The 23,280-nt window shown below is 39.5% G+C and overlaps 3 protein-coding genes across 3 annotated transcripts; 2 read left to right on the top strand and 1 right to left on the bottom strand.

The window, feature by feature from the left end:
• Positions 1 to 10: 10 nt before the first annotated feature.
• On the bottom strand, positions 11 to 11,793 carry nol6 (nucleolar protein 6 (RNA-associated)). Its single transcript, XM_072432465.1, has 26 exons — positions 11,640 to 11,793; positions 11,126 to 11,344; positions 10,913 to 11,029; positions 10,658 to 10,834; positions 10,407 to 10,575; positions 10,200 to 10,328; positions 9,923 to 10,086; positions 9,704 to 9,824; positions 9,568 to 9,626; positions 9,390 to 9,491; positions 9,198 to 9,313; positions 8,916 to 9,093; positions 8,682 to 8,804; positions 8,452 to 8,600; positions 5,979 to 6,054; positions 5,614 to 5,754; positions 5,415 to 5,532; positions 5,182 to 5,336; positions 4,918 to 5,081; positions 4,694 to 4,846; positions 3,523 to 3,620; positions 3,247 to 3,371; positions 2,085 to 2,174; positions 1,813 to 2,013; positions 380 to 481; positions 11 to 292 (listed from the first exon to the last, which is right to left on the bottom strand). Exons 1-26 carry the CDS (start codon positions 11,709 to 11,711, stop codon positions 143 to 145), a joined length of 3,468 nt encoding a protein of 1,155 aa, XP_072288566.1. The 5' UTR covers positions 11,712 to 11,793; the 3' UTR covers positions 11 to 142.
• On the top strand, positions 6,012 to 8,629 carry LOC140346420 (zinc finger BED domain-containing protein 4-like). Its single transcript, XM_072432466.1, has 2 exons — positions 6,012 to 7,688; positions 7,756 to 8,629. Exons 1-2 carry the CDS (start codon positions 6,195 to 6,197, stop codon positions 8,305 to 8,307), a joined length of 2,046 nt encoding a protein of 681 aa, XP_072288567.1. The 5' UTR covers positions 6,012 to 6,194; the 3' UTR covers positions 8,308 to 8,629.
• Positions 11,794 to 11,987: 194 nt separating the features above from the next.
• wdr54 (WD repeat domain 54) lies at positions 11,988 to 15,155 on the top strand. The gene is made up of 9 exons (XM_072432484.1): positions 11,988 to 12,720; positions 12,803 to 12,865; positions 12,948 to 13,014; positions 13,091 to 13,147; positions 14,077 to 14,204; positions 14,291 to 14,391; positions 14,487 to 14,649; positions 14,733 to 14,807; positions 14,880 to 15,155. Exons 1-9 carry the CDS (start codon positions 12,496 to 12,498, stop codon positions 15,009 to 15,011), a joined length of 1,011 nt encoding a protein of 336 aa, XP_072288585.1. The 5' UTR covers positions 11,988 to 12,495; the 3' UTR covers positions 15,012 to 15,155.
• The last annotated feature ends 8,125 nt before the right edge of the window (positions 15,156 to 23,280 follow it).

The following is a 23,280-nucleotide window of genomic DNA, read 5'->3' as shown; positions in this document are numbered from 1 at the left end:
TGAGAAATGATTTATTGTGACGGTACAAGGATGTTTAGAGTATTTCTGTTGGCAAACGTTCTTATAAGTAGATACACACTATAATCTCTTGTAGAATATGTCAAATATTACATCAAAATGGTGAGTGAAGATATACATCTGGCTAAAAGGTCCATCTCTCTGTTCTGGCCTCAATAGATTTGACCAAACCATATCCCATGATCTTGAAGTCCTCCAGAATTGCTTCAACATTTGGAACTGTTTTTACGTCTTCTCCATTAACTTCAATAGTTCGGGCGGACATCTGTGAGGTCTGAATTATATTCAAACAGAAAGATGTTCAGTTTCAAACACATTACTGGATTGTTATAAAATCACTACATATTGCATTCAACTTCACCTTGAACTGAAGTGGCGTGAAGGCTTTTGGTTTCCACAAAACAGCAACCACTGTCCCACCAAAAGGATCACAGAAAAATAGGGCCATATCTCCAAAAGATTCCTACGGATGAATTAAGAGTACCGGTTTTAGAAAACATAACACTTTTCTAAACAAAAGGTCTGTACAAAGTATTATTCAGTTCCAAGAAACTCCAAACTGTTTTGCACCATAAGCTGTTCTGTTGATTCATTGCCTTAACGACACTCTAGTCGTAACTTGGGCCAGCATGAATTCTAGGAAGTCATCTATAGCCCTTGATGTGTCGCAAACAATGTACCTACACTCCCCTTTTCCTTGTATTGCACTTATATAATTTGTCAAACTGTTCAGCAGGCATTCATGTCACAGAGCACTGTGATCCTTCCCGTATCATGTTTTTGGATATAAACATATACATCTGATTCTAGAGACTACAGCATTTTGGTAAAATCATACAATTATTCAGTGGTGTTCAGATTAATACAGGGTTTTACCAACCCACTCCTCCGATTGATCAGCCCCTCATGAGTGAGTGACAGATGGATTTAACCAATCCCAGTGAAGAGTGATGTTACCTCCAGAAGGATTATAAAAGATATTAAGTGTACTTCAATTGGGATACAATTTTACATTACTATTACATTTTTGGCAAATGTTCCAGTACCTTTCACATACAGGGTCTGTCCCTGACCCCCACCTCTTTCTTCTTGTTGGTACCAAATCCACCCTTTCCAAAGCTAACAATATCATCCCCGACAGCGGTCTATAATTTCAGTCACATATCAATGACATCCCTCTGACTGCCCATTTCCATCCAACATGAACCGCCTCAGCGCCTCTCTCACAGCCCACTCTACTTCTGTCCATGTCAACAGCCTTGTCGATTCCCGTCTCGACTAGTGTAACTCCCTCTCCATACTGGTCTCCCTCTCAAATCTTCATAAACTTCAGCAGGTCCAGCATAGTTTGCACAACCCCCTCCTCCACATCACCCCGGTTTTGTACTGGCTCCCCTTCAATTTCTCCTGTCTACCTTCAAGGCTATCCACAATCTTGCTCCTCTTTACCGCTCAGATCTGCACTACATAACCACTCCTCCTCACTCACTCCGCTCCTCCTCCTCACTCCCTCCGCTCCTCCTCCTCCTTACTCCACTTCTGTCCCCTCAGTCCATCTCGTCACTATGGGGGGCTTTCAGCTGCTCTGCTCCTCAGCATTGGAACTCCCTACCATCTACATAGATTATATTTCCATGTTCAAATCAAGAATAAACTTGTCTCTCAGATTTTTTTCATTTTTCTGTATTGCTATTTTATGTGTTACCAATTGTATTTGTCCGTCTTTAACCCATTCATAAAGTGTCCTTGAGAGTCAAGAAATAACAAACAAGTCTCACTATAGTGAAGACTTACCCTGAGCTCATTCAGGTACAGGGAGACAGGATTGTAGTCAACCACAGGCATGGCCCCTCCTGCCTGTCCCACAGAACCTACTGTAGTGCCCCTCGTGAAGGTGACAGCAGAAGGATCCACAGCCTGGCTCAGAAGAGGAACCTGCTTTGGGTTTAGGTAAATCAAAACATCATAGACCTCCAAAGGGGGGCGCATGACCACCTGAAAAAAATTATAATAGAATTAAATGTTACACTCAAACTATTGAACTACAGAGGGAGGGCTGAACTGACCCTCACGTCCTGTGTCTCCTCACTGCACATCAGTTGACGTTCCAGTACTTTCAGACTTTCGGCAGCGACCATTATAACACGCTGAAGCACCTGAGAAAGAGAAAGAGTTCTGAAAATGTGGCAAGATATTTTTGCACAAAACCTTTTCTTACACGGGACATTAACAAATATATTTGTCAATAAAAACGCCTTCAAATATTCCATTTATCCAGCATTTATAGTCATCTTTAAATATTCCTATCCACTCGAGATAAACAAGTCTTCCAGCAAGTTAGGGGACGATGGAAAAGACCTATGACTGTCCATCCACCATGTGGCAGTATAGTGTCCTCCTAAAGGTATTCAAGGGCCAAGAAAGCAGCTGCTGACTGGAGGAAAATAGTTTTGACCATATTTGTATTGTATGTATGTATGGCACAGATATGTCAATAAAGATCTTCATTATACAATACGCATAAGTCAGTAACCAGGTGGCCAGTGGTGTAGGGTCTTTGGCTGCTGCTGGATATAAATGGATCTCTCAGCAGAACAGAGTTGAGCATCAAGACCACGGTAAACAAGTGAATTTGGGTCAAATACGGACCATGAGCATCACACCTTCACCTTCTCTGTGTATTACCGTACAGTGTACAGCTGGTGTCGTGGCACAATGACCACCAAACCAAAGATTACAAGCCAGTTATTTAACAAAGACCGAAAAAAGAATTAATTACTATTTACAGATTTGTTTATTTTTGTCATAAAAACTAGAATATTTTTCTTGTTGCAGATTAATTATTTACATGACGTGCTGTGACAACTCCAAAATAATAGATTTCCATCTCCATAAAAGCAAGGTTATCTACCTATATTGTGAATTGTAAAAGCACTACTATTTTATTTATTATTTCGCTCTAGATAAGAATTCATATTAAATACTTAAACTACTTTCTGTGTGAGCCAGGAGACCAGTGTACATTGTGAAAAGGCTCCAGGATTGGAAACCTGATGCCACAAACATGTACCGGTAATTCTTTCTTATAACATTGTTTTTAGTGTTTAAGCTTGAAAAAACTAACAATAAATACATTTTGCTTTGATTTGTATTCAACTTGCATTTTTAATTTAAAATTATGTTTGTTGTTGTGTCTCTCAACTGCCTATACTATTTCTTGATACTGACCTGAACACTTGGTGCTTGTTTGGTCCACAAAGACATTTTTTTGTCCTTAGGCGTGGCTATGAACATGACAGGCAGAGACTCTCTGGAGGCCATGAAGTCGTTCTTGATCTCAGTATAGTCGGCCACTTCATGTGACATAGAAGCACACAAGAAAAGTTAGAAATAACAAATACAAGGAAATAGTATTGGTAATTGATAATAGTATTGGTGTAAATAGAGCAAGGTCAGTGTGCATTTTGATTGCGCCCAAACGATTAGTAATATTATTGTTCTTGCCTGTAAGCTGGTTGTTAAGGTTGACTATCAAGGGGTTGTTCTTCCAATCAAAAGATGCAAGCAGATGAAGGAAACGCAAGAAGCCCACCTGAGGAGAACTGACAGAGAGTTTTATTTGCAACATGACCTTCTGAATGAACAAAGGAGTGTATACTGTGCAAGCCTTGACATCATTATTTTTACATCGCTGTCAACATGACAGGTACCAATCATTTGGTACCTGTCATGGCTAATTCTGAATCAGTCACAAGTGTGTGTTTTATTGATGTGTAATTTATTTGGCTGCAAGCTGTCACAGCCAACATTTGAAGACACAGTAGACATGGCGGTCTTTCCTCGTCTACCGCCTCAGTCACAGTGAAGCCAAGTGTTACATACGCTTCCTCATATTTACTCGTCTTATTAGTTTTTGGGAGACTTTTGTTTGTTTCGTTATAAGGGATGTCAAAATATTCATTTTAAAATATCACGATTTTACGATTAGTCACAATTATCAGAAAAAAAGTAAGGAAACATTTATATTGTATATATATTTTTTTAAATTCAAACAATTAACTTCCCTACTCTTTAATACAGCGTATTAATTTAAAAATAAAATGGCCATAAATGGATTAAATATTATGAAATTATGTTCACTGGCCCCTCGCTGTAGCTCTTTTAAGCATTATATAATTTATTAGTGAGATGATCTCCATGGTAACTCTCGGGGGAGGGACTTTCCTTTGGCTCACGCCAACAACAAACAGATTTGTGAAGAAGAAAAAAGCATTTCCAGGTAAGATTACGCTCTGGAACTACCCGTCTCCTCTTCTCTCTTTCCCTCCCTCTCCTCCTTTGAGCTTGCGCGTTCCGGGGCTCCACTTTGCAAGCTGCACAGAGCAAGTGCTTTGCGCTCCAGCGCAGTCAGAGGTGTCCGACGCTCAAAACGCAGGATACAAGCCGCAAAAACATGCGTCCACATTTGAATGCTTTGACGCCGCGGAGTGAATGGGCCATCAGACACGCGCCGAAAAATTAGCGTCGGTCAGTATGTCGAGACATTATTTTTGAGTCGGTCAAAACTGATTTTTCCGTCGGTCATTGAACGTGTCCGACCCGTTTTTTCGAGGCTTGCTGTGTATATGTGACTAACAAGGAGGTCAGACATCTACAGACTACAGGGACTAGTTACCCTGGTGAAGTGAAGGGCGCTGGCTGGAGAAACAGCCATGCTACCAGTAAGTCTGCTGTGTCATCTGTGATTTCACAACTAAAGAGTTGGGCAGCCAGCCATCGCTTAGCCAAACGACACACTGCGCCAAAGCAAGTGTGTTGCTGCTGAAGCCTGTAAAAAAAAAGTGAATGGTTTGAACACAAGCTTGTATATTGAATTAATAAAAAGGCAAATATGTTTACCCATGCAGCGTGCTTGTGAGAAGAGGCTTGTGTATAGTGGCCTTTTCCAAAGCTTGAGCCTCCTCAGTATCTCTTACAACCAACATTCCATCTGCACCAATACTTTCCCTCAAAACCTGTGGCTCACGATGGTACGCTATCTGGATGCGGAACACCAGTCCATCCTAGAAGACAAAGATATTTCAAGGGGGCATGCATTAACTGTTTAAAAAGACTGCGAAACAGTAACAAACAATCCCTAGAACACCACATTGGAAAAATCACCTTCCACAGGTCCAAATGAGAAGGGCAGGCTCTGAACGCATAATTATGATGCCGTTTCAATAATTCTCCCAGACGAATGTGGAATGCAGCTCTGATGTGACGGATAGCAAGACGATCATGAGGCCATTTTCCACTTCCCTCCATGTGGCAAATAACTGATAAAGCATACCAAAAAGTTATTTTATTACAAAAGGTATCCAATGTGTAACATTGATAATTACAATATGCCTTACCTGTAATAGGAGTTATATAGCTAGGGCAGGATTTGTCTTCTTTTGGTAAAAGAGATCTGGAATTTTTTTCCTTATCAAAAAATGAATAATCCGTTTTGGTGACTTGTGGGGGGAATACCTGCAAATAATGATTAAATCATTTCAGAATACAGCTGTACATTATACCAGTAAACAATAAGGGCACCGTTCACTTTTTTACCTGTGTGCATCGGAGTGCTGGATGGGCTCCTTGCACTGACGTTATGGCCAAAGGCAGACCTTCTAGTTGCCATAACTTTCTACTCAAATCATCAAAGGATTGAACCACCAATAAACTCTCCTCCTCTCCAGTGCTGGGCACCTGACAGGAAAACAGAAACAACTAGACTTCCTTTTGGAGATACAGTGAAATGGCGCCTCTTAGTGGTAAACATGAAGTAATACAATATTTTTTAATTGAGAACATTTATCACTGTAGAACGGAACAATAATGTGAAATATCCACAACATATATGTAGTGTTGTACTACAGTAAACAATGAGAATAACAATAGTTATAGGAAACATGACAAAAAATATAGTTTACCTCGCGGCGCATGATGATGACATCATCAACCATCGCACCAACATATCGGATGGAGGATTCTGGGACATTCGCGTGCCTGGAAAAACATATTTATTTAAGGATGTGCATTGGCAGCGAATCGGGTTGTTGTGTTTTTGTTTGTAGAGTAATGTAAACCATGACGATGTTTTGACCCTGGATAAATGAAACGCAGCTGGTCATACTCCGGTATCCGCGATGATGGGGCGCTCGGGTAGAAAGAGAAGCAGCTCTGTTTGGGACTGCTTTAGGCAAGTAGGGAACTATGTACAATGCATGCGATGTAACGCCACACTGAAGTATTGTGGCGGGGCAACGAGCACAATGATGCACCATATGAAGAAGCACGCCGCGGCTCCATATACAGAGCCGATAATCAACAACACGGAAGAGGTTGACGAAAAGCCCATCATCTGCACCGTTGTCTCCGCCGATGAGGAGGAAGGCACTTCTGGACAAATTATGTCTCAAGCGTTTTTGCAGTCTCCCATCCCCTCAACAGATCTGCCCCAAAACATCGATAGAAAGCGTCTAAAGCGAAGTTCTGTTTGGGATGTGTTTATTAGATCAGGGGATGAGGTCTACTGCACCATGTGCGACACCAAACTGAAATACAAAAGCAGCACAACCAGCATGATTTACCACATCAAAAACAAGCACTCTGAAGCGCTGCCCACACATGCGGAGGTGAATGAACTTATTTGTAAAATGATAGAGAAAGATCTGCTTCCTGTCAGCGTGGTATGTGGGGAAGGCTTTCGTGAGCTTCTTACATTTACAGTCCAGAATTTTAAAATGCCAACTCCATTTGATATCACACGTCTTATTGAGGGACGTTTCCATGAGAAAGTAGAAGAACTCCAAGTACTGTTGACAAAAGTGGACAAAGTGGCAATAATTGCAGATTTTTGGACGGGTCTTCCATCACAGAAATATGTGACCGTTTCATGTTCTTTCATAACTGAAGACTGGCAGGGAAGGTGGATTGTACTGCAAACTGAAAAGCTCCCATCGGACAAAAGCATGACAGCAAAATGTATCTCAGAGAGGCTTCTTAAAGTTGTTGAGGAGTGGGGTCTTGTTCGAAAGGTTACTGCATGTGTCCAGAACACAGTGGACATCTTGCCAACTCGGGACTGTGCCAAGATTACTTGGGACTATGTTGCCTGCTTTGCTACAACATTGCAGTTAGCAGTTAATGATGGACTGTCTGAAGATCTCCTTTGCATTATAACCGCTGCGGGGAAACTTGTCAAACACTTTAACAGTAACTCGCTGGCAAATGAAGCTTTGGAGCAAAAGCAGCATCAGATGTGTTTGCCACAACTAAAGTTAATCCAGTCAAACAAAACCAGATGGGACACTATTTGTGACATGTTTGAAAGTCTGCTGGAGCAGCGGTGGGCTATTAAAGCTGTACTCTCAGACCGCACAGTTTTCAACAGACAGGAAGCCCAAGCCCTTGAGATTGAAGATGACTACTGGCAAATTATTGAGAACTTTGCTACTGTGCTAGCAACACTAAAGTGGGCAACAACCGCTATATCAGCCGAGACTGAGGTATCCATGTCAAACATATATCCAATAACCTTCAGCCTCATACAGGCACATCTAGAGCCTAAGGAAAATGATGTTGAACAAGTTGTTTCATTTAAACTAGCAGTGCAAACATCACTAAGAAAACGAATGGAGGTAAGCATAATTTACCACCGGCTACTGATGTTCAAAATTTTTTCTTACAATTAATATTTGTTTACAGGTTGACTTGGCTGAGCTCGCATCCAAACCTGCCTTGATTTCTTCCATGCTTGACCCTCGCCACAAACACCTCAACTTCCTGTCCCCAACAGTAAGACTAGCTGCAAAGGTGAAACTGCATGAACTTGTGTCAAAGTTAGATGCAACAGGCACAGCAGTGACCACCAACAAAGAAGAGCACAAGACTTTTGATGCACCTAGTAGTTCGCAAGGAATAATACCCAGTCAATTAAAAGGTGACAGGAAAAATACTATGATGTTGTTGCTGGGAGATAACTATAGTAGCCCAGATACCACAGACTGTGAGGCTCAGGTGGACTACTATTTGAGAGACATAGCCCCCTCTCTGGACATCAACCCTCTTAACTGGTGGAGAGCAAATGAACCACGCTTCCCCAAGCTGGCTGTTCTGGCACGTCACTACCTATGTGTGCCTGGTGTAGCACTACCATTATCATCTGAGGGTGGACAAACATTTGCAACAATGCGCACAAGATTGGATCCTGAGCATGTGAATATGCTCATCTTTTTAAACAGGAATGTGACTCATTAAGGATTTTCAATACCAATCAAACTTATCGTTTTTGTCTCTGGTAGTGACAGAAATATTTGTACATGTACTTGTTGTTTTTTTTAAGTTATTGTCTAGTTGCTAGTAAGTTGTTGTCGTTATTGATGTGTGTCTGTTAATACATACAGCTGTAGGAGGTGTGTGATGATTTGTTTGGGCACCAATCTTTTCTGGCAGATGGTCTCTCCATCCCACAAAACCGCTTCTGTGATTGCACCATCCTGAAACCGACGCAGCTCAGAGCGAGAACCCCAGAGCTGACGAAACTCTGCAGCCTAAAACAAAATAAAATGCAGACAAGTGACTATAATTTTAATGTTTTTAGTGCAAACTCTGATCTGAGCAATGCCACTAACCTTGTGGCTGTCTGCAGGTGGGCCTCTTTCTAGAACCGAGGCTGCTAGTTCTGGGTTCAAGAGCAGGCCAAAAGATAGAGGTGGTTGGTCTCTATACTTTGGCGGTTCGTTCTGTACAGACCACTGGATGGGACGATTGATTATTTTACTGAGTGTAATTCATGTATTCATTTAGTTGTGCATGTTGAACTGTATTATTAAAGCTGTCCAACCTGTCACTCAAATTTCACCTACCTCTGGGTCAGGAGCCCGAGAGTGTGTGAGAAGCATTAGTCTCTGACCCAGTCCTCGTTGAATCAGTGATAAAATATAAGGAAGTGAAGCATAGATGTAGTTTCCACTGAAGTCCATCAGCTCATTTAGTAGATTTAGCTTCTTACAGCTAGACTGCAGCTTTACTAGCTCACATAGTCTGCAAATAAAAGATTATTACAATTACCAAATCCTATACATTGTCTGTTTTGTCAATTCTGCTATCAAAATATACAGCATTGCAGCTTATAAATAAAGACTTACTGAAAAACATGATCACTTGTCCTTATCATTGGTTTTGGGGTCATTAGAAGGCTCTGAAATCCATCTACAGTTGCGTTATCCCAAAACTCCATTGAAACAGACGCTTCATGCTGCAACTAGGCAAAAGCAAATATTTTTTTGTTTACATGACACGATCAACATCTTTTCTGAACACATTTTATTTTTAAATACCTGTTTGTAGGAGCAAGCAGTCATGTCGGCGCATAAGTTAAGATGACCTGATGGATCAACAAAGACAACCTGAAAAGCCTTGTGGAACTCTTCAAGTGATGGCTACATAGAAATATAACATATTATTATTATTATTATTATTGCATCAAACACATTTTTTTTTGTCCTTAACACTCACAGCTGTGGAATCTGTATTTTTTGCCAGGCTAATTCCATTCACAGTCAGGTCTGTGGATGCTGTGAATAGACAAAAATAAGACTATGAGTATTGCAACATTTAGAATATAAATTACACATAAAAAGGTAAAACTTACCAAGAAAGTTTAAACTGTTACGGAGCAACTGATAGGCTGACATGCTGTTACTGATTCTGTGAGCGTTCAGCAAATAGGCCAGAAGCATCGAGGCCAGAAATCCGTTAAAGCAACCAGGGCCCTGAGAATGAATCATAACAGACAAATGACTTCTTACACTGAAATAATGGAACAGCAAAGTAAAAAAAGAAAGTAGATATAACGTATCTGATCTACTACCTTGTCAAGTTCTCTTTGACGAAGCCAGACTTTAAGTAAGGCTACTGCATCTGCAAACGCTGAGCACTGAGACTGGATGGCAGACAGGAACTGAAGATGAGCGCTGGGCAGAAGATCCCCAAGAAGGGTGCTGTTGTAATGTGGCGTCGGGGGTTCATTAGGCTCTGCAGAAACACACATAACATAACATAACCACACATATTATAGGAACAAAAATCAAAAAGATAAAATCAAACATGAAAACTAAACATTGTCTCCATCCTTTTTATATTATTACCAGAATGAGAGATCCCAGTGTACCACTCTGTCCTAATATTGTTTCTCTGAGGATGGAAACGGCTTGGTTTGAAGAAGCCAGCAGGTGGACTGGCATGAATACGTACACTAAAGCTAGACACTTCCTTGCCTGTAGAGAAATAGAAACACATTCTGTCAAACTTGGTATCAAATTATACATACATAGAAGTAGAGTTATAAAAACAACCTGGTGGTTTTATCAGTAGAACAGGGCGAAGCCGATTGCCATGTAGACAGGAGTAAAGTAATGTTCCAATTTCAGACGAGGTTGCGAGGTGCTGGGCCAGACCTGCCAGATACAGAGCTCTTTTCCTGGGATACCTCTGATTTAAGGCATCTTTTTCTTGGAGGACATCCTAGAAGTGACATTGCTTGGTTTACTTTTTTTAGTGCTACTTCACATATGAAATTATGATGACATCAAAAGACTGAATTTACAGATGGGATTATAACCAGCAGGTCAACCATGACATGCGGTTTAGTACAGGTGCCAAGTGGATAGCTCCCAATGAGATCAACAGAAGATGGAGGTTCCATGTGAAACTTGCCCTTTGTTGTTTGAGGAACAAGAATAAAGGGAACCTTAGCTCCCGTCAACCATGACAGATCAGTCATCTGAAAGACACCCAAATTTAGACCAAAGACCATTGTTAAACCAAAGAAAATGTGTAAGCTACATATTTAACGACTTACCTCAACTTTTTCAGTTTTTGGTACACATTGGAGCAGGCTTGTGACAGTATGAACAAATGAATCAATTTGCAGTTTCTTTCGGTCACTTATGAAAACTTCCTTCAAGAGCTCCTCCATCTGGGGATTAAGATTACAGACGGGAAATAATTGAACAGTTACAGAGAGGAGAAACAGTGTGCACTAACATTGTTCAGAGTGCGGTCACTTTTTTACCTGCATTTTAAGTAAACTACAATGAAACAAGCTCTCAGCTTCTTTCAGTTGTTTGAGTTCTTCTGCTGTTGGAGGTCTGTACAGGTCACTTCTGGACATCTTCACAGGATGATATTTCACCTCCTTATCATCATCACTGTCTTCATCAGGAGCAGATCGTTTGGTTTTAGATAAACCCTTGTCTTCGTTTTCATTGTCAGATGAGACCGGTGTTGACATCTACGAAAAATACATTTTGTATAATAAAAATATGGTTTCGTGTTTTGTAAAGGTTCACGAATGCAAAGAGATGGAGAAGCAGATCTGAACTTTACTGTCAAATTGAGACTTTACTCAAATGTACAAAACATATCCAGATAGTTATTTAGAGATAACCAACTTATAAAATAACTACTCATGTGTGTTTTAGATAAAGTGTTTTAGTTTATAATGGTAATATTGTGCTGTAGCCGATACAATATTTGTTACAGAAAACAGCCTAAGCTTAAATAAGAATAATTACGCGTCTTCTTACCTCGTGTGCAGCACTCTCGTCTTTTAGTTCATTTTTCATGGTTGTAGTAGTCTTACTTGCGTTTATGATCATAGTTTACAAAACATTTCATTTGCTCTGCTTCTTCTGTTTCGCACACGCGGAAAGGGTCTATCAAACGTGCTGTTACAAAAGGTAGCCCCTGATTGGTTGGAAAGGGAAAAGCTCCATGTGATTGGTCACCATGTTTCGTCATTACTGATAGTTTGGTTGCATGTGCAATCACGATATACGTATGACCGCGAGCACACACAACCCCCAGATAATAAACCATGATGGATGTATCAATACATTACTATCATTATTATTATGTGGTCAAATTTAGAACAGGCAACTTCAACCGTTCCCATGAGCAACATGACGCCAAGTCAAAGTAATCCTTTTATTCGTGATTCCTGTTTTAGAGCAGCGAACTCTGATTGGCTGACGCCGAAACCAACCACCCTCGGTGTTTAGGACGTACACGTTCACGCTGGTTTCTATGGCTGCGTCGGACGCTCTGATAATCCGGGGCGAAATACTCTGCAGCTAACTCTTGTTTTTGGCAGGTTAAGTATCAGTTAACATTGTTAACTAATAGAAGGGGCGAACCCAATGTTGGACAAGTACAGCTTGAACGTGAATTAGTTTGCAGTGAAGTCACTGATCAGCAGCGGCGATCCAGTGCAGAAGAATAGCAGTTAGCAGCTAGGAAAACACGAACCATAACGCGTTAACTTCGTGCTGTTGTTTGCTCTGTGTATAATAATTGTTTTGATCTTAAACGTGCTATACAATCGTATATTTTAGTGGCCATACTAAGACAAAGAAGTCATTCGGGAACACAGAAGCCTGTCAGATGTATCACAAAGAGAAGAGTATCCAAATCAAAAACAGCGCCTCGGCGTTGTACAACAACCTGAGTGTGCTGCGCATCGCTCCACGAAAACTGACATATTTCACAGTGGTTCATGCAAATGTGGTGAACATGGTGAGTGCATCCTGGGACGGACTGAATTATTCCCACCGTCAACTACAGTCCAAGGAGCCTAATGTGGCAACAAGCACATCACTCATTATGCAGGTTTGATTATTACACAGCCGTTATTACTATTTATTTGTAATCATTATTATGACTATTTATATTATATATAAATATATTTCAGGCTTCATTCTGTGGTTTACCTTCACGTGATTTGCTTGTAGTGACTTCCCAAAAAGGCATTCAGGTAATGGGCTTAATTTTTGTTAAATTATTCCATGCTCTTGTTTTTGATTGTGCACTGCTGTTGTTTTGCTGCATTAATTCAGATGTATGAATCTGATGGTTCAATAATGGTATATTGGCATGCCCTTGACACACCTGAAACACCCACAGGTAAGCAAGAAACTTCTATCCACCTATGATATTAAATGAACAATAATAGCGGTCCTTAATAGTTATTTTTTCATAGCCCAAGCAGTCTTTGCCAGAGGAATATCAGCAGTGTGGGATAATTACATCTGTGTGGGTAAGTATTTTTTAACATACCTGGTCAAAGCTCGTTTGAGACGAGCTAGAGCGTGAGGATCTTAGCACAGTGCATGTTGCCCCTGACTCCTGAAATGCTCTGAGACATCTGAGCCAGCTGCTGCCGTGGCTGCCTGGGCCCCACATGGAAAAACAAACACCTGCCTAGACAAGTTATTGAGTTCTGAACTGCATTTTCCTGTAGTAGAAACATGCTTGACTTAATCCTTCCTCTAAATGCAACAATCTGCTTTTTAATTTAGATGGATAACATTTGACCCAAACTGACTGTTGTACAGTTTGGACAGTGTAATTCGTGAGCACAGGCAGGTAATCCACCTTCTTCCGCTTATCCGGGGCAGCAGTCTTAACAGGGACTCCTAGACTTCCTACTCCCCCAGACACTTCCTGAACTCCTCCGGGGGGATCCCGAGGCGTTCCTAGGCCAGCCGAGAGACATAGTCTCTCCAGCATGTCCTGGGTCTTCCACGGGGCCTCTTCCGGTGCAACATGCCCGAAACACCTCCCCAGGGAGGTGCCCAGGAGGCATCCGGAACAGATGCCCGAGCCACCTCAGCTGGCTTCTCTCCACGTGGAGGAGCAGCGGCTCTACTCCGAGCTCCCCCCGTGTGACTGAGCTCCTCATCCTATCTATTGGAGTGCCCAGCCACACGGTGGAGGAAGCTCATTTTGACCGCTTGATCTTGTCCTTTTGGTCATTACCCAAAGCTCATGACCATAGGTGAGGTCAGAACGTAGAGTGACCGGTAAATCAAGAGCTTTGCCTTTCGACTCAGCTCCTTCTTCACCACAACAGTCCGATACAGCGAGGTCATCACTGTAGACACTGCACTGATCCGCCTGTCAATCTGTCAACAAAAACAAAAAAATTATTACCTGATTACCTTAACTTACACTGCTCTTATCCAGGTGTGTCTTCAGGATCTATTTTGGTATTTGACATTCCAAGTAAAGGCAGTAACATCACATTATCTGAGGTCCTGGAAGAGCATAAGGAGTCTATCACTGACATTGCTTCAGAGTGCTCTGGTAGCCAAGTAAGTCTCAAGTGCAAAGATCTTTTATTTTGAATCTAACATGTAACAAAACAAATCTAACATCCAACCATATATTGTTACACCAGGAGTGCATAGCTGACATGGTCAGTGCTGATGACGGAGGCAACATGTGTGTGTGGAAAGCTGGCGAGGAGTTTCATTTACTCAACAAGATACCTGGTTTTGAGTATGATTTTTTTCAGATGTAGCTATTAGTGGTTAGAAGAAAAATGTTGTTCTTGTTCTCTAATAATAATAATTTATTCTCTATCCCCATTCCAGTATGACCTGCTCATCTGTGAAGTTATGGAAGGGCACTGTAGCTGCAGGTTATGGCACAGGCCAAATCCGTCTGTATGAGGCTGTGACTGGAATACTGCATGTGGAAATTAATGCGCATGCTCGCTGGATTAACTCTCTGGACATTGCTCCATTTTCTGGCTTAGTAAGTTGCAAAATACTTTTTATAACAACATTGTTTTAAATTCAAAATATAATTCCTAAATACTTGCTCCCTCTGCTGCAAAGCTTTTATCTGCTGCCGAAGATTCTCTAGTGCGAGTGTGGCACATGTCTTTAACTCCTGAAACCAACAGTGTTGAGGTAAATCTTGTTTCAAAAAGTCTTATTATTTTATTTTTATGTGTTTTTTATCACAACCTTTCTCTTTTAAAGGTGGCTCACTTACATAATGAATGTGTGACAGATACACAAATCTGTGGTGCCCGGTTCTGTGACGATGATGGTTATGCCTTTGCAGTAACTGGCTACGACCTAGGTGAAATTATCCGCTACACACAGACATAAAACGAGCTCTTGTGATCATTTGTGTTCACTGTATTACAACATGTTAGTCATGTGTGGACCAGTCCTAAAAGCAAAAGATGGCATTTATAGGCCTGTTAAAACCTCTTTACCTGTCTGGCCTTTAAAACAAAATGATGCTAAGTATTGTTAGCGATAGTTGACTACTTCCGTTTTGTAAAATACTTTATTTAACCATGTTTACTTGTTCATAACTATAATATTAAATCAATGCATAATGATTTCTTCATACATTCAACCTTTAATCATTATGTGTAACATCAAGAATTAATGTGTATGTTTTATTTTTGTTATCAAGCTGGCATAGTTAATATTCATCAAAAATGTGAAAACTTTTATGAAATGTTTAATTTATCAATACAATTTTCAAAATGTGTATCTTGAATCCAGAGTCACATTAAAAGCCTTCACTAGAAATCTTGTGAGTTGAGTAGTGCGCTGAAAAGCCCCATTACTTTATTGCCACCAGATGGCGATGCATGTCAGGCCCAGTAAAGGCAGGGTCACTTGTGAATGGGTTTTATGATCTCTCCGGGCCTTGTACTAAAATCAAAACGTCAAAACTGAGGTCGTCTCTCCACGTTAATAAGTACTTACATGAGATATGAGAATGATTCTTAAAAAAAAATGCTTCAACAATAAATCTGCTTACTCAGCAGTTGTAGACAGCCCACTCATACTTGGTCAAATGAGTTCAGAAGTTTACCAACAGTGAAATCATGCTCCACCTTTTGACACGCTAGATGATCCAGGTCAGTGAGGCGTCTTGTTTATCAGTGGGGCTAAGCATTAAATCCCTTGGCCCTGAGCTTTGCAGGTTTGCAGTCAACACTGATCACATAACATCATTTGACAAGGCTGTTTTGAGCCCACACACGACATATTGCATAATCTCAATTTGGTTGATTCCGTTGTTTTGCCCATACAGGCATGGAAAGAGGATGTTTTTTTTTTTTTAATTTTATGTTTTTTGTGATCCAGGCAACGCAAAGAAAGAAAGTTGAAGTCCTAAGTTAAACTTGCTCTAACTTTCATGGTGGCAAGGCTGCCACCTGCTTGTCAATGATATGTTATTGATTTGTCTGGAATTAGTGTGTCCTCAAACCTATCAATATTGCATTTATTCAATTAAAGGTGAACTTATTGCTAAAAATACCTTTTTAAATACCCAAATCATGCTTACTGTGAGCGGGCTAACTTCTCTACAGATCTGACCTGTAACTTGGGCTATTGTGGCATCACCTGCTTTTCTCTTTGGAGACAGAATGTTAAATACTATGGAACATTCCAGGCAAAGGAAAAGCATCCTGCGGAAAGAAGCAGGTGGCGGATCCTATACTTGATAAGTTATTATTATTTTATTTCATCGGGACAGTGTTATGAACATGAATTTCCACATGTTGCTCTCACAAATTTCAGTGTAGATAAATGGAGGCAAGGTGGGTGAAGTGTTTAGCCCAAGGACACAAGAACACTGCCGCCTCATTGCGGCACCTGGTGTTCCCAGTAGTTTCCCTTCCAAGTCCTAACCAGGCCTGACCATGCTCAGCTTCTGAATCAGTCTAGACATTCTCAAGGTGGTATGACACACTATTAGTGGTAGCTACAATTTTAAAAGTATGAATGAGATTACGTAATTCGCTCAGAGATTTTTTCAATCAGGACATTCCTCAAACGGTACAAACAAGTATCATGGACTAAATCCAAGTTTAATTTAGCACCCAGATCTACTCCAAGGAATAAAATAGAGGTAAACCTAAAAAAGTCTACCTGTTGTTCTTTTAGTACAGCCTGAAAAAGGCTCAGGATGTGGATGTGGTCTTATACCAAAAAGGACACTGTTAGATTTATTCAAGCATAATTTAGAACATTAGACTGTAAGTGTAGGCCTTGGTTGGCCTTGGTACTGTAATGTGAGTTTTGTTATAGTCAGCTACAATTTATCCATAGGCTGTCCAGTCTAGTGACAGTTGCTTGTCTGACATAAAGCTTGCTATGACAGCCTCACCAAGTGGGATGAGGATAATAATCTTATATGGTCTGTAGCCACACGGTGGAAATTTTTGTACTTTATAACAACTACAAACTAAATTGAGACAGACTTATGCACAATCAGGCACAAGACAGGCAGACCAGCAATAACGCCCTCATGACATACTGTAAGTACCATCTTGTCTGTCAAGATTTTTGAATATTCTTGCTGAACAAATAACACCCATTACTGAAAATTCCAATACTTACCGGTATATTATATATTATTTTTTTGAATTGGATGTGCACGGTTAAGTCTTTCAATTGGGTGTGATATTCATAATGATGATTGATGAATATGATATAGTACAATCTGCACATCAAAACCAAGGCAAGTCCTTTCTGCACAGGATCCGCAGTAGGCCTGCAACCAATTTCATATATATTCAGCATGTTCCATTGCAGATCTATATAGTGCTATGTTATGTTATCTTTTGAAAAGCTGCCTGACTGACTCTCTCACTATCCATATGATGACAATTACCTATATACAATTTACAGAGAGAAAATGCAAATAATGATGTAGGATTTTGAAATTCCTTTGACTTAATTGCGTCCCTCAAAAACATACCATAGGTGTCAAATGAAAATTTACATTACACCTAGATTCTTTACTATTCTATACATTCACAGTTTGTAAATCACAAGTCCAATCAATGGTAATGGTATAGCTGCATGCATTTGTTTTTCCTTTTTAAGATGTGTCTTCAACTCCTGAAAAGTTATGATATAGTACATAATATAGTTTTATGATTTTCTCCTTTCATCACATCATCAAAAATGTTTTGTGGAGTTTTATCATTTTAACACAGAAAAACAAGAATGGGGCATAATACAAGCTTTAGTTTGTACTAATCATGTTAGGTTTATTGGTATTGATATATTTCTACCAAGGTTAGGCTTACTGTTTTAAAATAACTTTGATCTCGGGGACTGCTGAGACCAGTGTTTTAGTAATGATTAATGTAATATGATATATTACCCAAATGTTTTCACCAGGTAGGAGAGGTTGTATGGGTTTGTACTTGGTGCCCAGACGCGTCTTCATATTCTTAGTGCCATCATCTCATAGGCGTGGAGCTGCAATGGGATTTAGGTGCATTAGTGTAAAATAAACATGATCAGACCTTACCATCTGCAACTGAGATTGCACGGTTGCTTAGCATCCATCTTCTGTTTGGACTGCATGACGTGGATGTACTGACGTGCGCTTTATATCTGTGTGGCTATTGGCACAGATGGCACTGCTCATGATGGGTGCAGTTCTCAATCTAAACTCATTTAAATTGTTTTGTTAAATAATGGCTGTATTAGATGTATTTATTTGTTTAATAAATCATATACTCAGTTCAAACTAAGATTTAGTTTATGGGTTGGTGCAATCATTCGTTCAGGAATGTTCATCGTAGAAAGAGATTCGGTTGTAGTCATCTGGACAAGACGCTTCGACTTTCATCCAAAAGTCATTCTCAATCTGTGGATCTCGTCCATGGTTGAGTTGAAAGGATTAAGAAAGAAAGTTTTGTTTATTTCAGTTGAAATTGTGGTCTTCAGATGTTGGCTAATGTGATTTATATATTTTTGGTTGTTTGTATTGTTTAGTGAGGAATTGCAATGGGTCATGGCACATTAATTGCAGGGCAGTGCAAAGCCGTCCGTTTACTCTCTCAAACGTTACATTTGAGTTTACCCACCCTCATGTTTTGACTGATACACCTCTTGTTTTGTATTATGATCGTAAAAGTTGACACGTGTTGATGTCAGGATGATCCAAGATTATATTTAGTTGCATATATTATACTGCTGACTTCTTTACCCAAACACATTCCACAGCTGTTCTGTCAGTCAACAATGATGCAACTAATATACTAAGTATGGCCTCATATAGTCTATAATATTGAGCACTTCCTTTTCTTCCAGGGGGAATGAAAAACAATTTAAGAAAATTTAACTAGGTGTTAAGTCAAACTGATAGTAACCAGTCAATTTAATGCATATTAAGGTGATTATAGTTTAAAATAGCACTGATGATCCACAACATTTACCAAGAGCTTTAGTTGTCACACAGCCTTGGTTGTGTTTTCTTTATTAAGTACCTGGTGCCTCCTTCCATCTGGCTCCCTGACAGCCTGCCAGGACACAGTCAATAATATGAGCCTAAACTCAAAGTGGTAAATGGAGCAGAAGCCCATGTGTGCATAGGACCGCCGTAAACTCTAGTGACCTGGATATCTCTTAGGTCACTTATAACATCACACTTGCAGTATTAAACAGTAGATAATTATTATCACCTGGAATCTCTGATTATGGTTAGTGCCTTAACTTTGTTTTTCTTTGGATTCCTTACTATCCTAAATTCTTACTTTCAATTTTACCCAATTTTTTCCTCTCCTGTCTTGTTTGTTTTAGTTGTTTTATGTTTTTTGTAAAATAAATAAATACATTATCAATGGAAGCTAAATTGTCTTATTCACTAATGTGATACATCCGAGTATATTGTAATGTATTGCATCTTTGTATGCATTTTTTGTTGGATTAAAGGGTGCGGCGGTCTTCTTTACATCTAAGTGCCTACTGGATATAAACCTTTCAAGTCCCTTGAACATGAACTTAAATCCCACTACAATAAAAGACATGGAGGCCAGGATAAGACCTGATTTTGTGACACATGCAGCGTGTGCCAGGACAGAGAGAGTTAAAGTGCTCATCTTTGTTTCCATGGTGACCCGGGTTTGCTGTCGGCTTGGTGACGCTAGTGAGGAGTGCTGTGCCGTGGCCATGCTGACATGAGCCATACGTGCCAATGCCCAGCTGACTGCTTGCAGCGTACGCCAGAGTCTATTCATAGCCCCTCAGTGACGCCCAACAGGGACATGGTCTCACCCTGACGGCCAAGCGGGACACTTACCCCAACACGGTCTCGAGACATGTCTTTTGAAGAGAGTGTATAGGATTTCATAAAGACTGAACAAAAATGCACCCACTGCAACCTTCTGTTCAGTGTAGCAAGGTGACTATCGTCACAAAGACAATCCGTGTCATCTGTTTATTTGGTCAAATAAGATGGGGTACAAAAGAACTTTTCAGCCTTTCTTGCATGCTTCATGATGATTCATTCAGAAGAACGAGGGGAGGGCTATGGTCTGCTATCTATAATCCTAATCCCAGAACTCCCACTGTGCCATCTGTGCAACCAATTTTAAGAGACATGGTTAATAATCACGACAAATACATGTATTGATGTGATGAATGATAAATGATGGTCATCAACACACAAAGATGCTTCTCACTTGGCTGTCTGGGCCGTGGATTAGAAACATGTATCTCAGACAAACACAGACTGTCTGACTGGTGTTCAAGAAGATTAACCATGCTGGAATTGTATAATTACCTGCAACAGTGGTTTCAAATAGTATGCAATTTCATTTAAATTTCAACTTAATTAAGAAAATTCAGACAGACACACACATTGTATGTGTACTTTTCAAAAAATAGACTGTATATTTACATGAAAATCTGATGCTTGTTACAATAAAATAAAAATAAATAAAATACATTTACTGGTCAATTTTGTCTTATAGTAAATTTAAATTGTTTTTCTTCAATGCATGCCCTATTTATTCTATATAAGAATAATAAGAACAAATCACAAAGCAAGTTCCTATGTTGTGAATTGTGTTCATTGACAATGGCAATACAACTTTTCTGATTCTGATTCTGATGAGGAGATTCACTTGGTGCAGTTCTGAACAGGAAGTCTAGGCAACAAAATCTCAAGCTAGATCATTTCATACATTTATAATGTGACACAGTAATTTGAATCAACAGATGCAATATGTCCAAGGAAAAGGGTCCTTGGATTGGTCATTTTATTTTAAACCTTGTTTTGCCTATAAAATGTTTAATGTTTGAAAAATTAAAAACACTACATTGAAGAATGCTACAATGAGTATCTCCATTAAGTCTGTGTGTGCATTTTCCCATCACATCTAATTGACATGAAGAGTTGTACACCATTATACCCACTGTACTTCAGACATGAATTGAAGATGCACTTTTTTCGTTTTAAATAAGTATAAATCTTCCCTATGTCCATTGTTCAGTCTATTTTGTTTGTGATGGCCGTTTTCCTTGCTGCCAAGTGTATGCTCCAAATATCAAATTATAAATGTCTTTTGAAAGATGTATTTATTCACAAATGTACATGTTTTTTCTTCTATATGTCTTTTATTGTTAATTAAATTGTAAATGTTTTTTTTTTACTTTTTGTGTGGACAGGGCTCCGTTGTGAAAGTGGGCGTGCCTCTCAACGGGTTTCCCCCTGTAATAAAGGCAAGAAAGGTTAATAAGTAGATAAATAGTATCATACTTTGCCACAAACAGGAGCTTATAATGTTTTTTTTAGATTTTGCCCACACAAGACCAAAAAATCACTAAGTTAATATTTAATGTGTCAACATAAATTGTGCCACGTTTGAAGCAAATTAGGAATTATTACTGCTTTACTACTTTATGTAGTGGAAAAGCCCCTTGAGATGGTCCAGCTCATTTTTGAGGGGTCCAAAACACATTGTTACACATACAGTACAGTAGAGTCGACAGTATACAGAACTTACACAGTTTATAAGACACAGACAGGGCAGACTTGCTCCCATTAATTCCTCTCCGTCCCATCAGAGTACTTTGTATAGCAGGGTTTATTAGACAAAGTTACATATGAATGTACGTTGATGTAGTAGACCTTCAATAGTCCAAACTGGAAGTTCATTTAGACATGATTTTTAAAATATTGTCCAAGTGAAACATTTCAAACTCCCCCATTACACACAAACAGGAATGGGGAAGACCCCTACACATTTTCACACTGCAAAGAGATATTTTCTATTGGAGTTACTTCCCAGAACTGTCTAAAAACAAAAAAATAACAAACAAATACATTTTTTAGCAAATTCGATTGTCGAGAGCTCATCTAAACTGAAGCATAAGCAAGTGGTTTTAAGGTATTAAATCAAATAAGACTTAAATTAGCTGAAAGATTATAAGGATTTTAAGGATATAGGCAACATATTCCACAGTAAGTGCTTCTGAGTGAATGTGTTGAGGTTACTGGGGTTAACAATTATTTGAGATACTGGGGACAAAAGAAATAGATGCATTTAAAAATAATTGAGCCTAATGGAATTGTCATCTATTGCATGGTTGTAACCAGTTGAATTTTTCCGAATAAATACAATGGTGAGTTTGACATGGACATTTGCCATATGGCTCTACATTTGGGATGGATTATTAACAAGTGTAAAATGTCTTATTTAAGATTGTGAACAGAGGAAATAATCTATTATGCTGCCAATATGCCAATGGATACAAATGTGTGTATTTTGTCTGTGTGACTTTTGTGTAGTCATCTTTTGTGTCTGTGTTACAAGGAAAAAACACAGCTTTGTTTGTTTGTGTGACATCAGCTGATATGGACCTTTCACATCCCCTGAGTTCAGCAGTTTGGCCCTTCAGGAGAAAAGCTGACAGACAGCAGATGGAACTGTGTGGACACTGCCATCAGGGCCCTTTTGTGCCCAAGTCTGTGCAACAATTGAAAGTGAAAAAGTGAAAAATCAATAGCTGCGCGCAACAAAAGTGCCTCACAAGTCACTTTAGAATAAAGGATGCACCTGGCCAAAGCAGAACATGTACAATAACTACAATGTGATCAGCAGTATTTACTATAACTTATTTTCTTTGGTGCATAATTGTCATGTCACAATTTTTATGTCCCATGTATATCTTTAACTGTGCTTCCAGACTGTTTTACGCACTTGGTTCACTGAGAGATAAAAACAAGCCCAGGCATATCCACCATTCTTCTTTGCAAAAAACATATTTACCCTAAAAATGTTGTGCAAATACATAATTGAACCTTGTCTTTGTATTAACTTTCAGGTTCCCTCACTGAGCTCCAGATGCATGTGCACTGTTTCATTAATGTTGTATGTGCTGGGCTTTAAGTAGTGACCATTAAGAGCAGAGAGAGCACACACAAGTTTAAACCATTAGTCGTTTAGGATCTGGAATTCTGAATTCTTTATGATGAAATTTGAACTACAAATTGTACATACCTTTAAACAATCTAAATCTAAATAATGATAACTACAGTGGGTGACGTTAATGTAACACTTGGATACCAACCGCCATAAAACACCAAAGAAGAAGAAGAAGAAGAAGA

This window comes from Eucyclogobius newberryi, unplaced genomic scaffold (genome assembly GCF_026437365.1).
Source record: "Eucyclogobius newberryi isolate DKJ021-1_F unplaced genomic scaffold, fEucNew1.0.hap1 SCAF_6, whole genome shotgun sequence".
Lineage (NCBI taxonomy): Eukaryota > Metazoa > Chordata > Actinopteri > Gobiiformes > Gobiidae > Eucyclogobius > Eucyclogobius newberryi.
This window is presented reverse-complemented; position numbering and strand designations above follow the sequence as displayed.

Excerpts from the sequence above, each read along its gene's own strand:
- LOC140346420 (XM_072432466.1), top strand. The coding sequence starts at position 6,195 with ATGATGGGGCGCTCGGGTAGAAAGAGAAGCAGCTCTGTTTGGGACTGC. Across the intron at positions 7,689-7,755 it reads CACTAAGAAAACGAATGGAG|GTTGACTTGGCTGAGCTCGC; the intron begins GTAAGCATAATT and ends ATTTGTTTACAG.
- nol6 (XM_072432465.1), bottom strand. The coding sequence starts at position 11,711 with ATGATCATAAACGCAAGTAAGACTACTACAACCATGAAAAATGAACTA. Across the intron at positions 10,576-10,657 it reads TGCTGGTTATAATCCCATCT|GATGTCCTCCAAGAAAAAGA; the intron begins GTAAATTCAGTC and ends TGTCACTTCTAG. Across the intron at positions 2,014-2,084 it reads AGGAGACACAGGACGTGAGG|GTGGTCATGCGCCCCCCTTT; the intron begins GTCAGTTCAGCC and ends AATTTTTTTCAG.
- wdr54 (XM_072432484.1), top strand. The coding sequence starts at position 12,496 with ATGTATCACAAAGAGAAGAGTATCCAAATCAAAAACAGCGCCTCGGCG. Across the intron at positions 14,392-14,486 it reads AACAAGATACCTGGTTTTGA|TATGACCTGCTCATCTGTGA; the intron begins GTATGATTTTTT and ends TCCCCATTCCAG. Across the intron at positions 14,808-14,879 it reads CTGAAACCAACAGTGTTGAG|GTGGCTCACTTACATAATGA; the intron begins GTAAATCTTGTT and ends TCTCTTTTAAAG.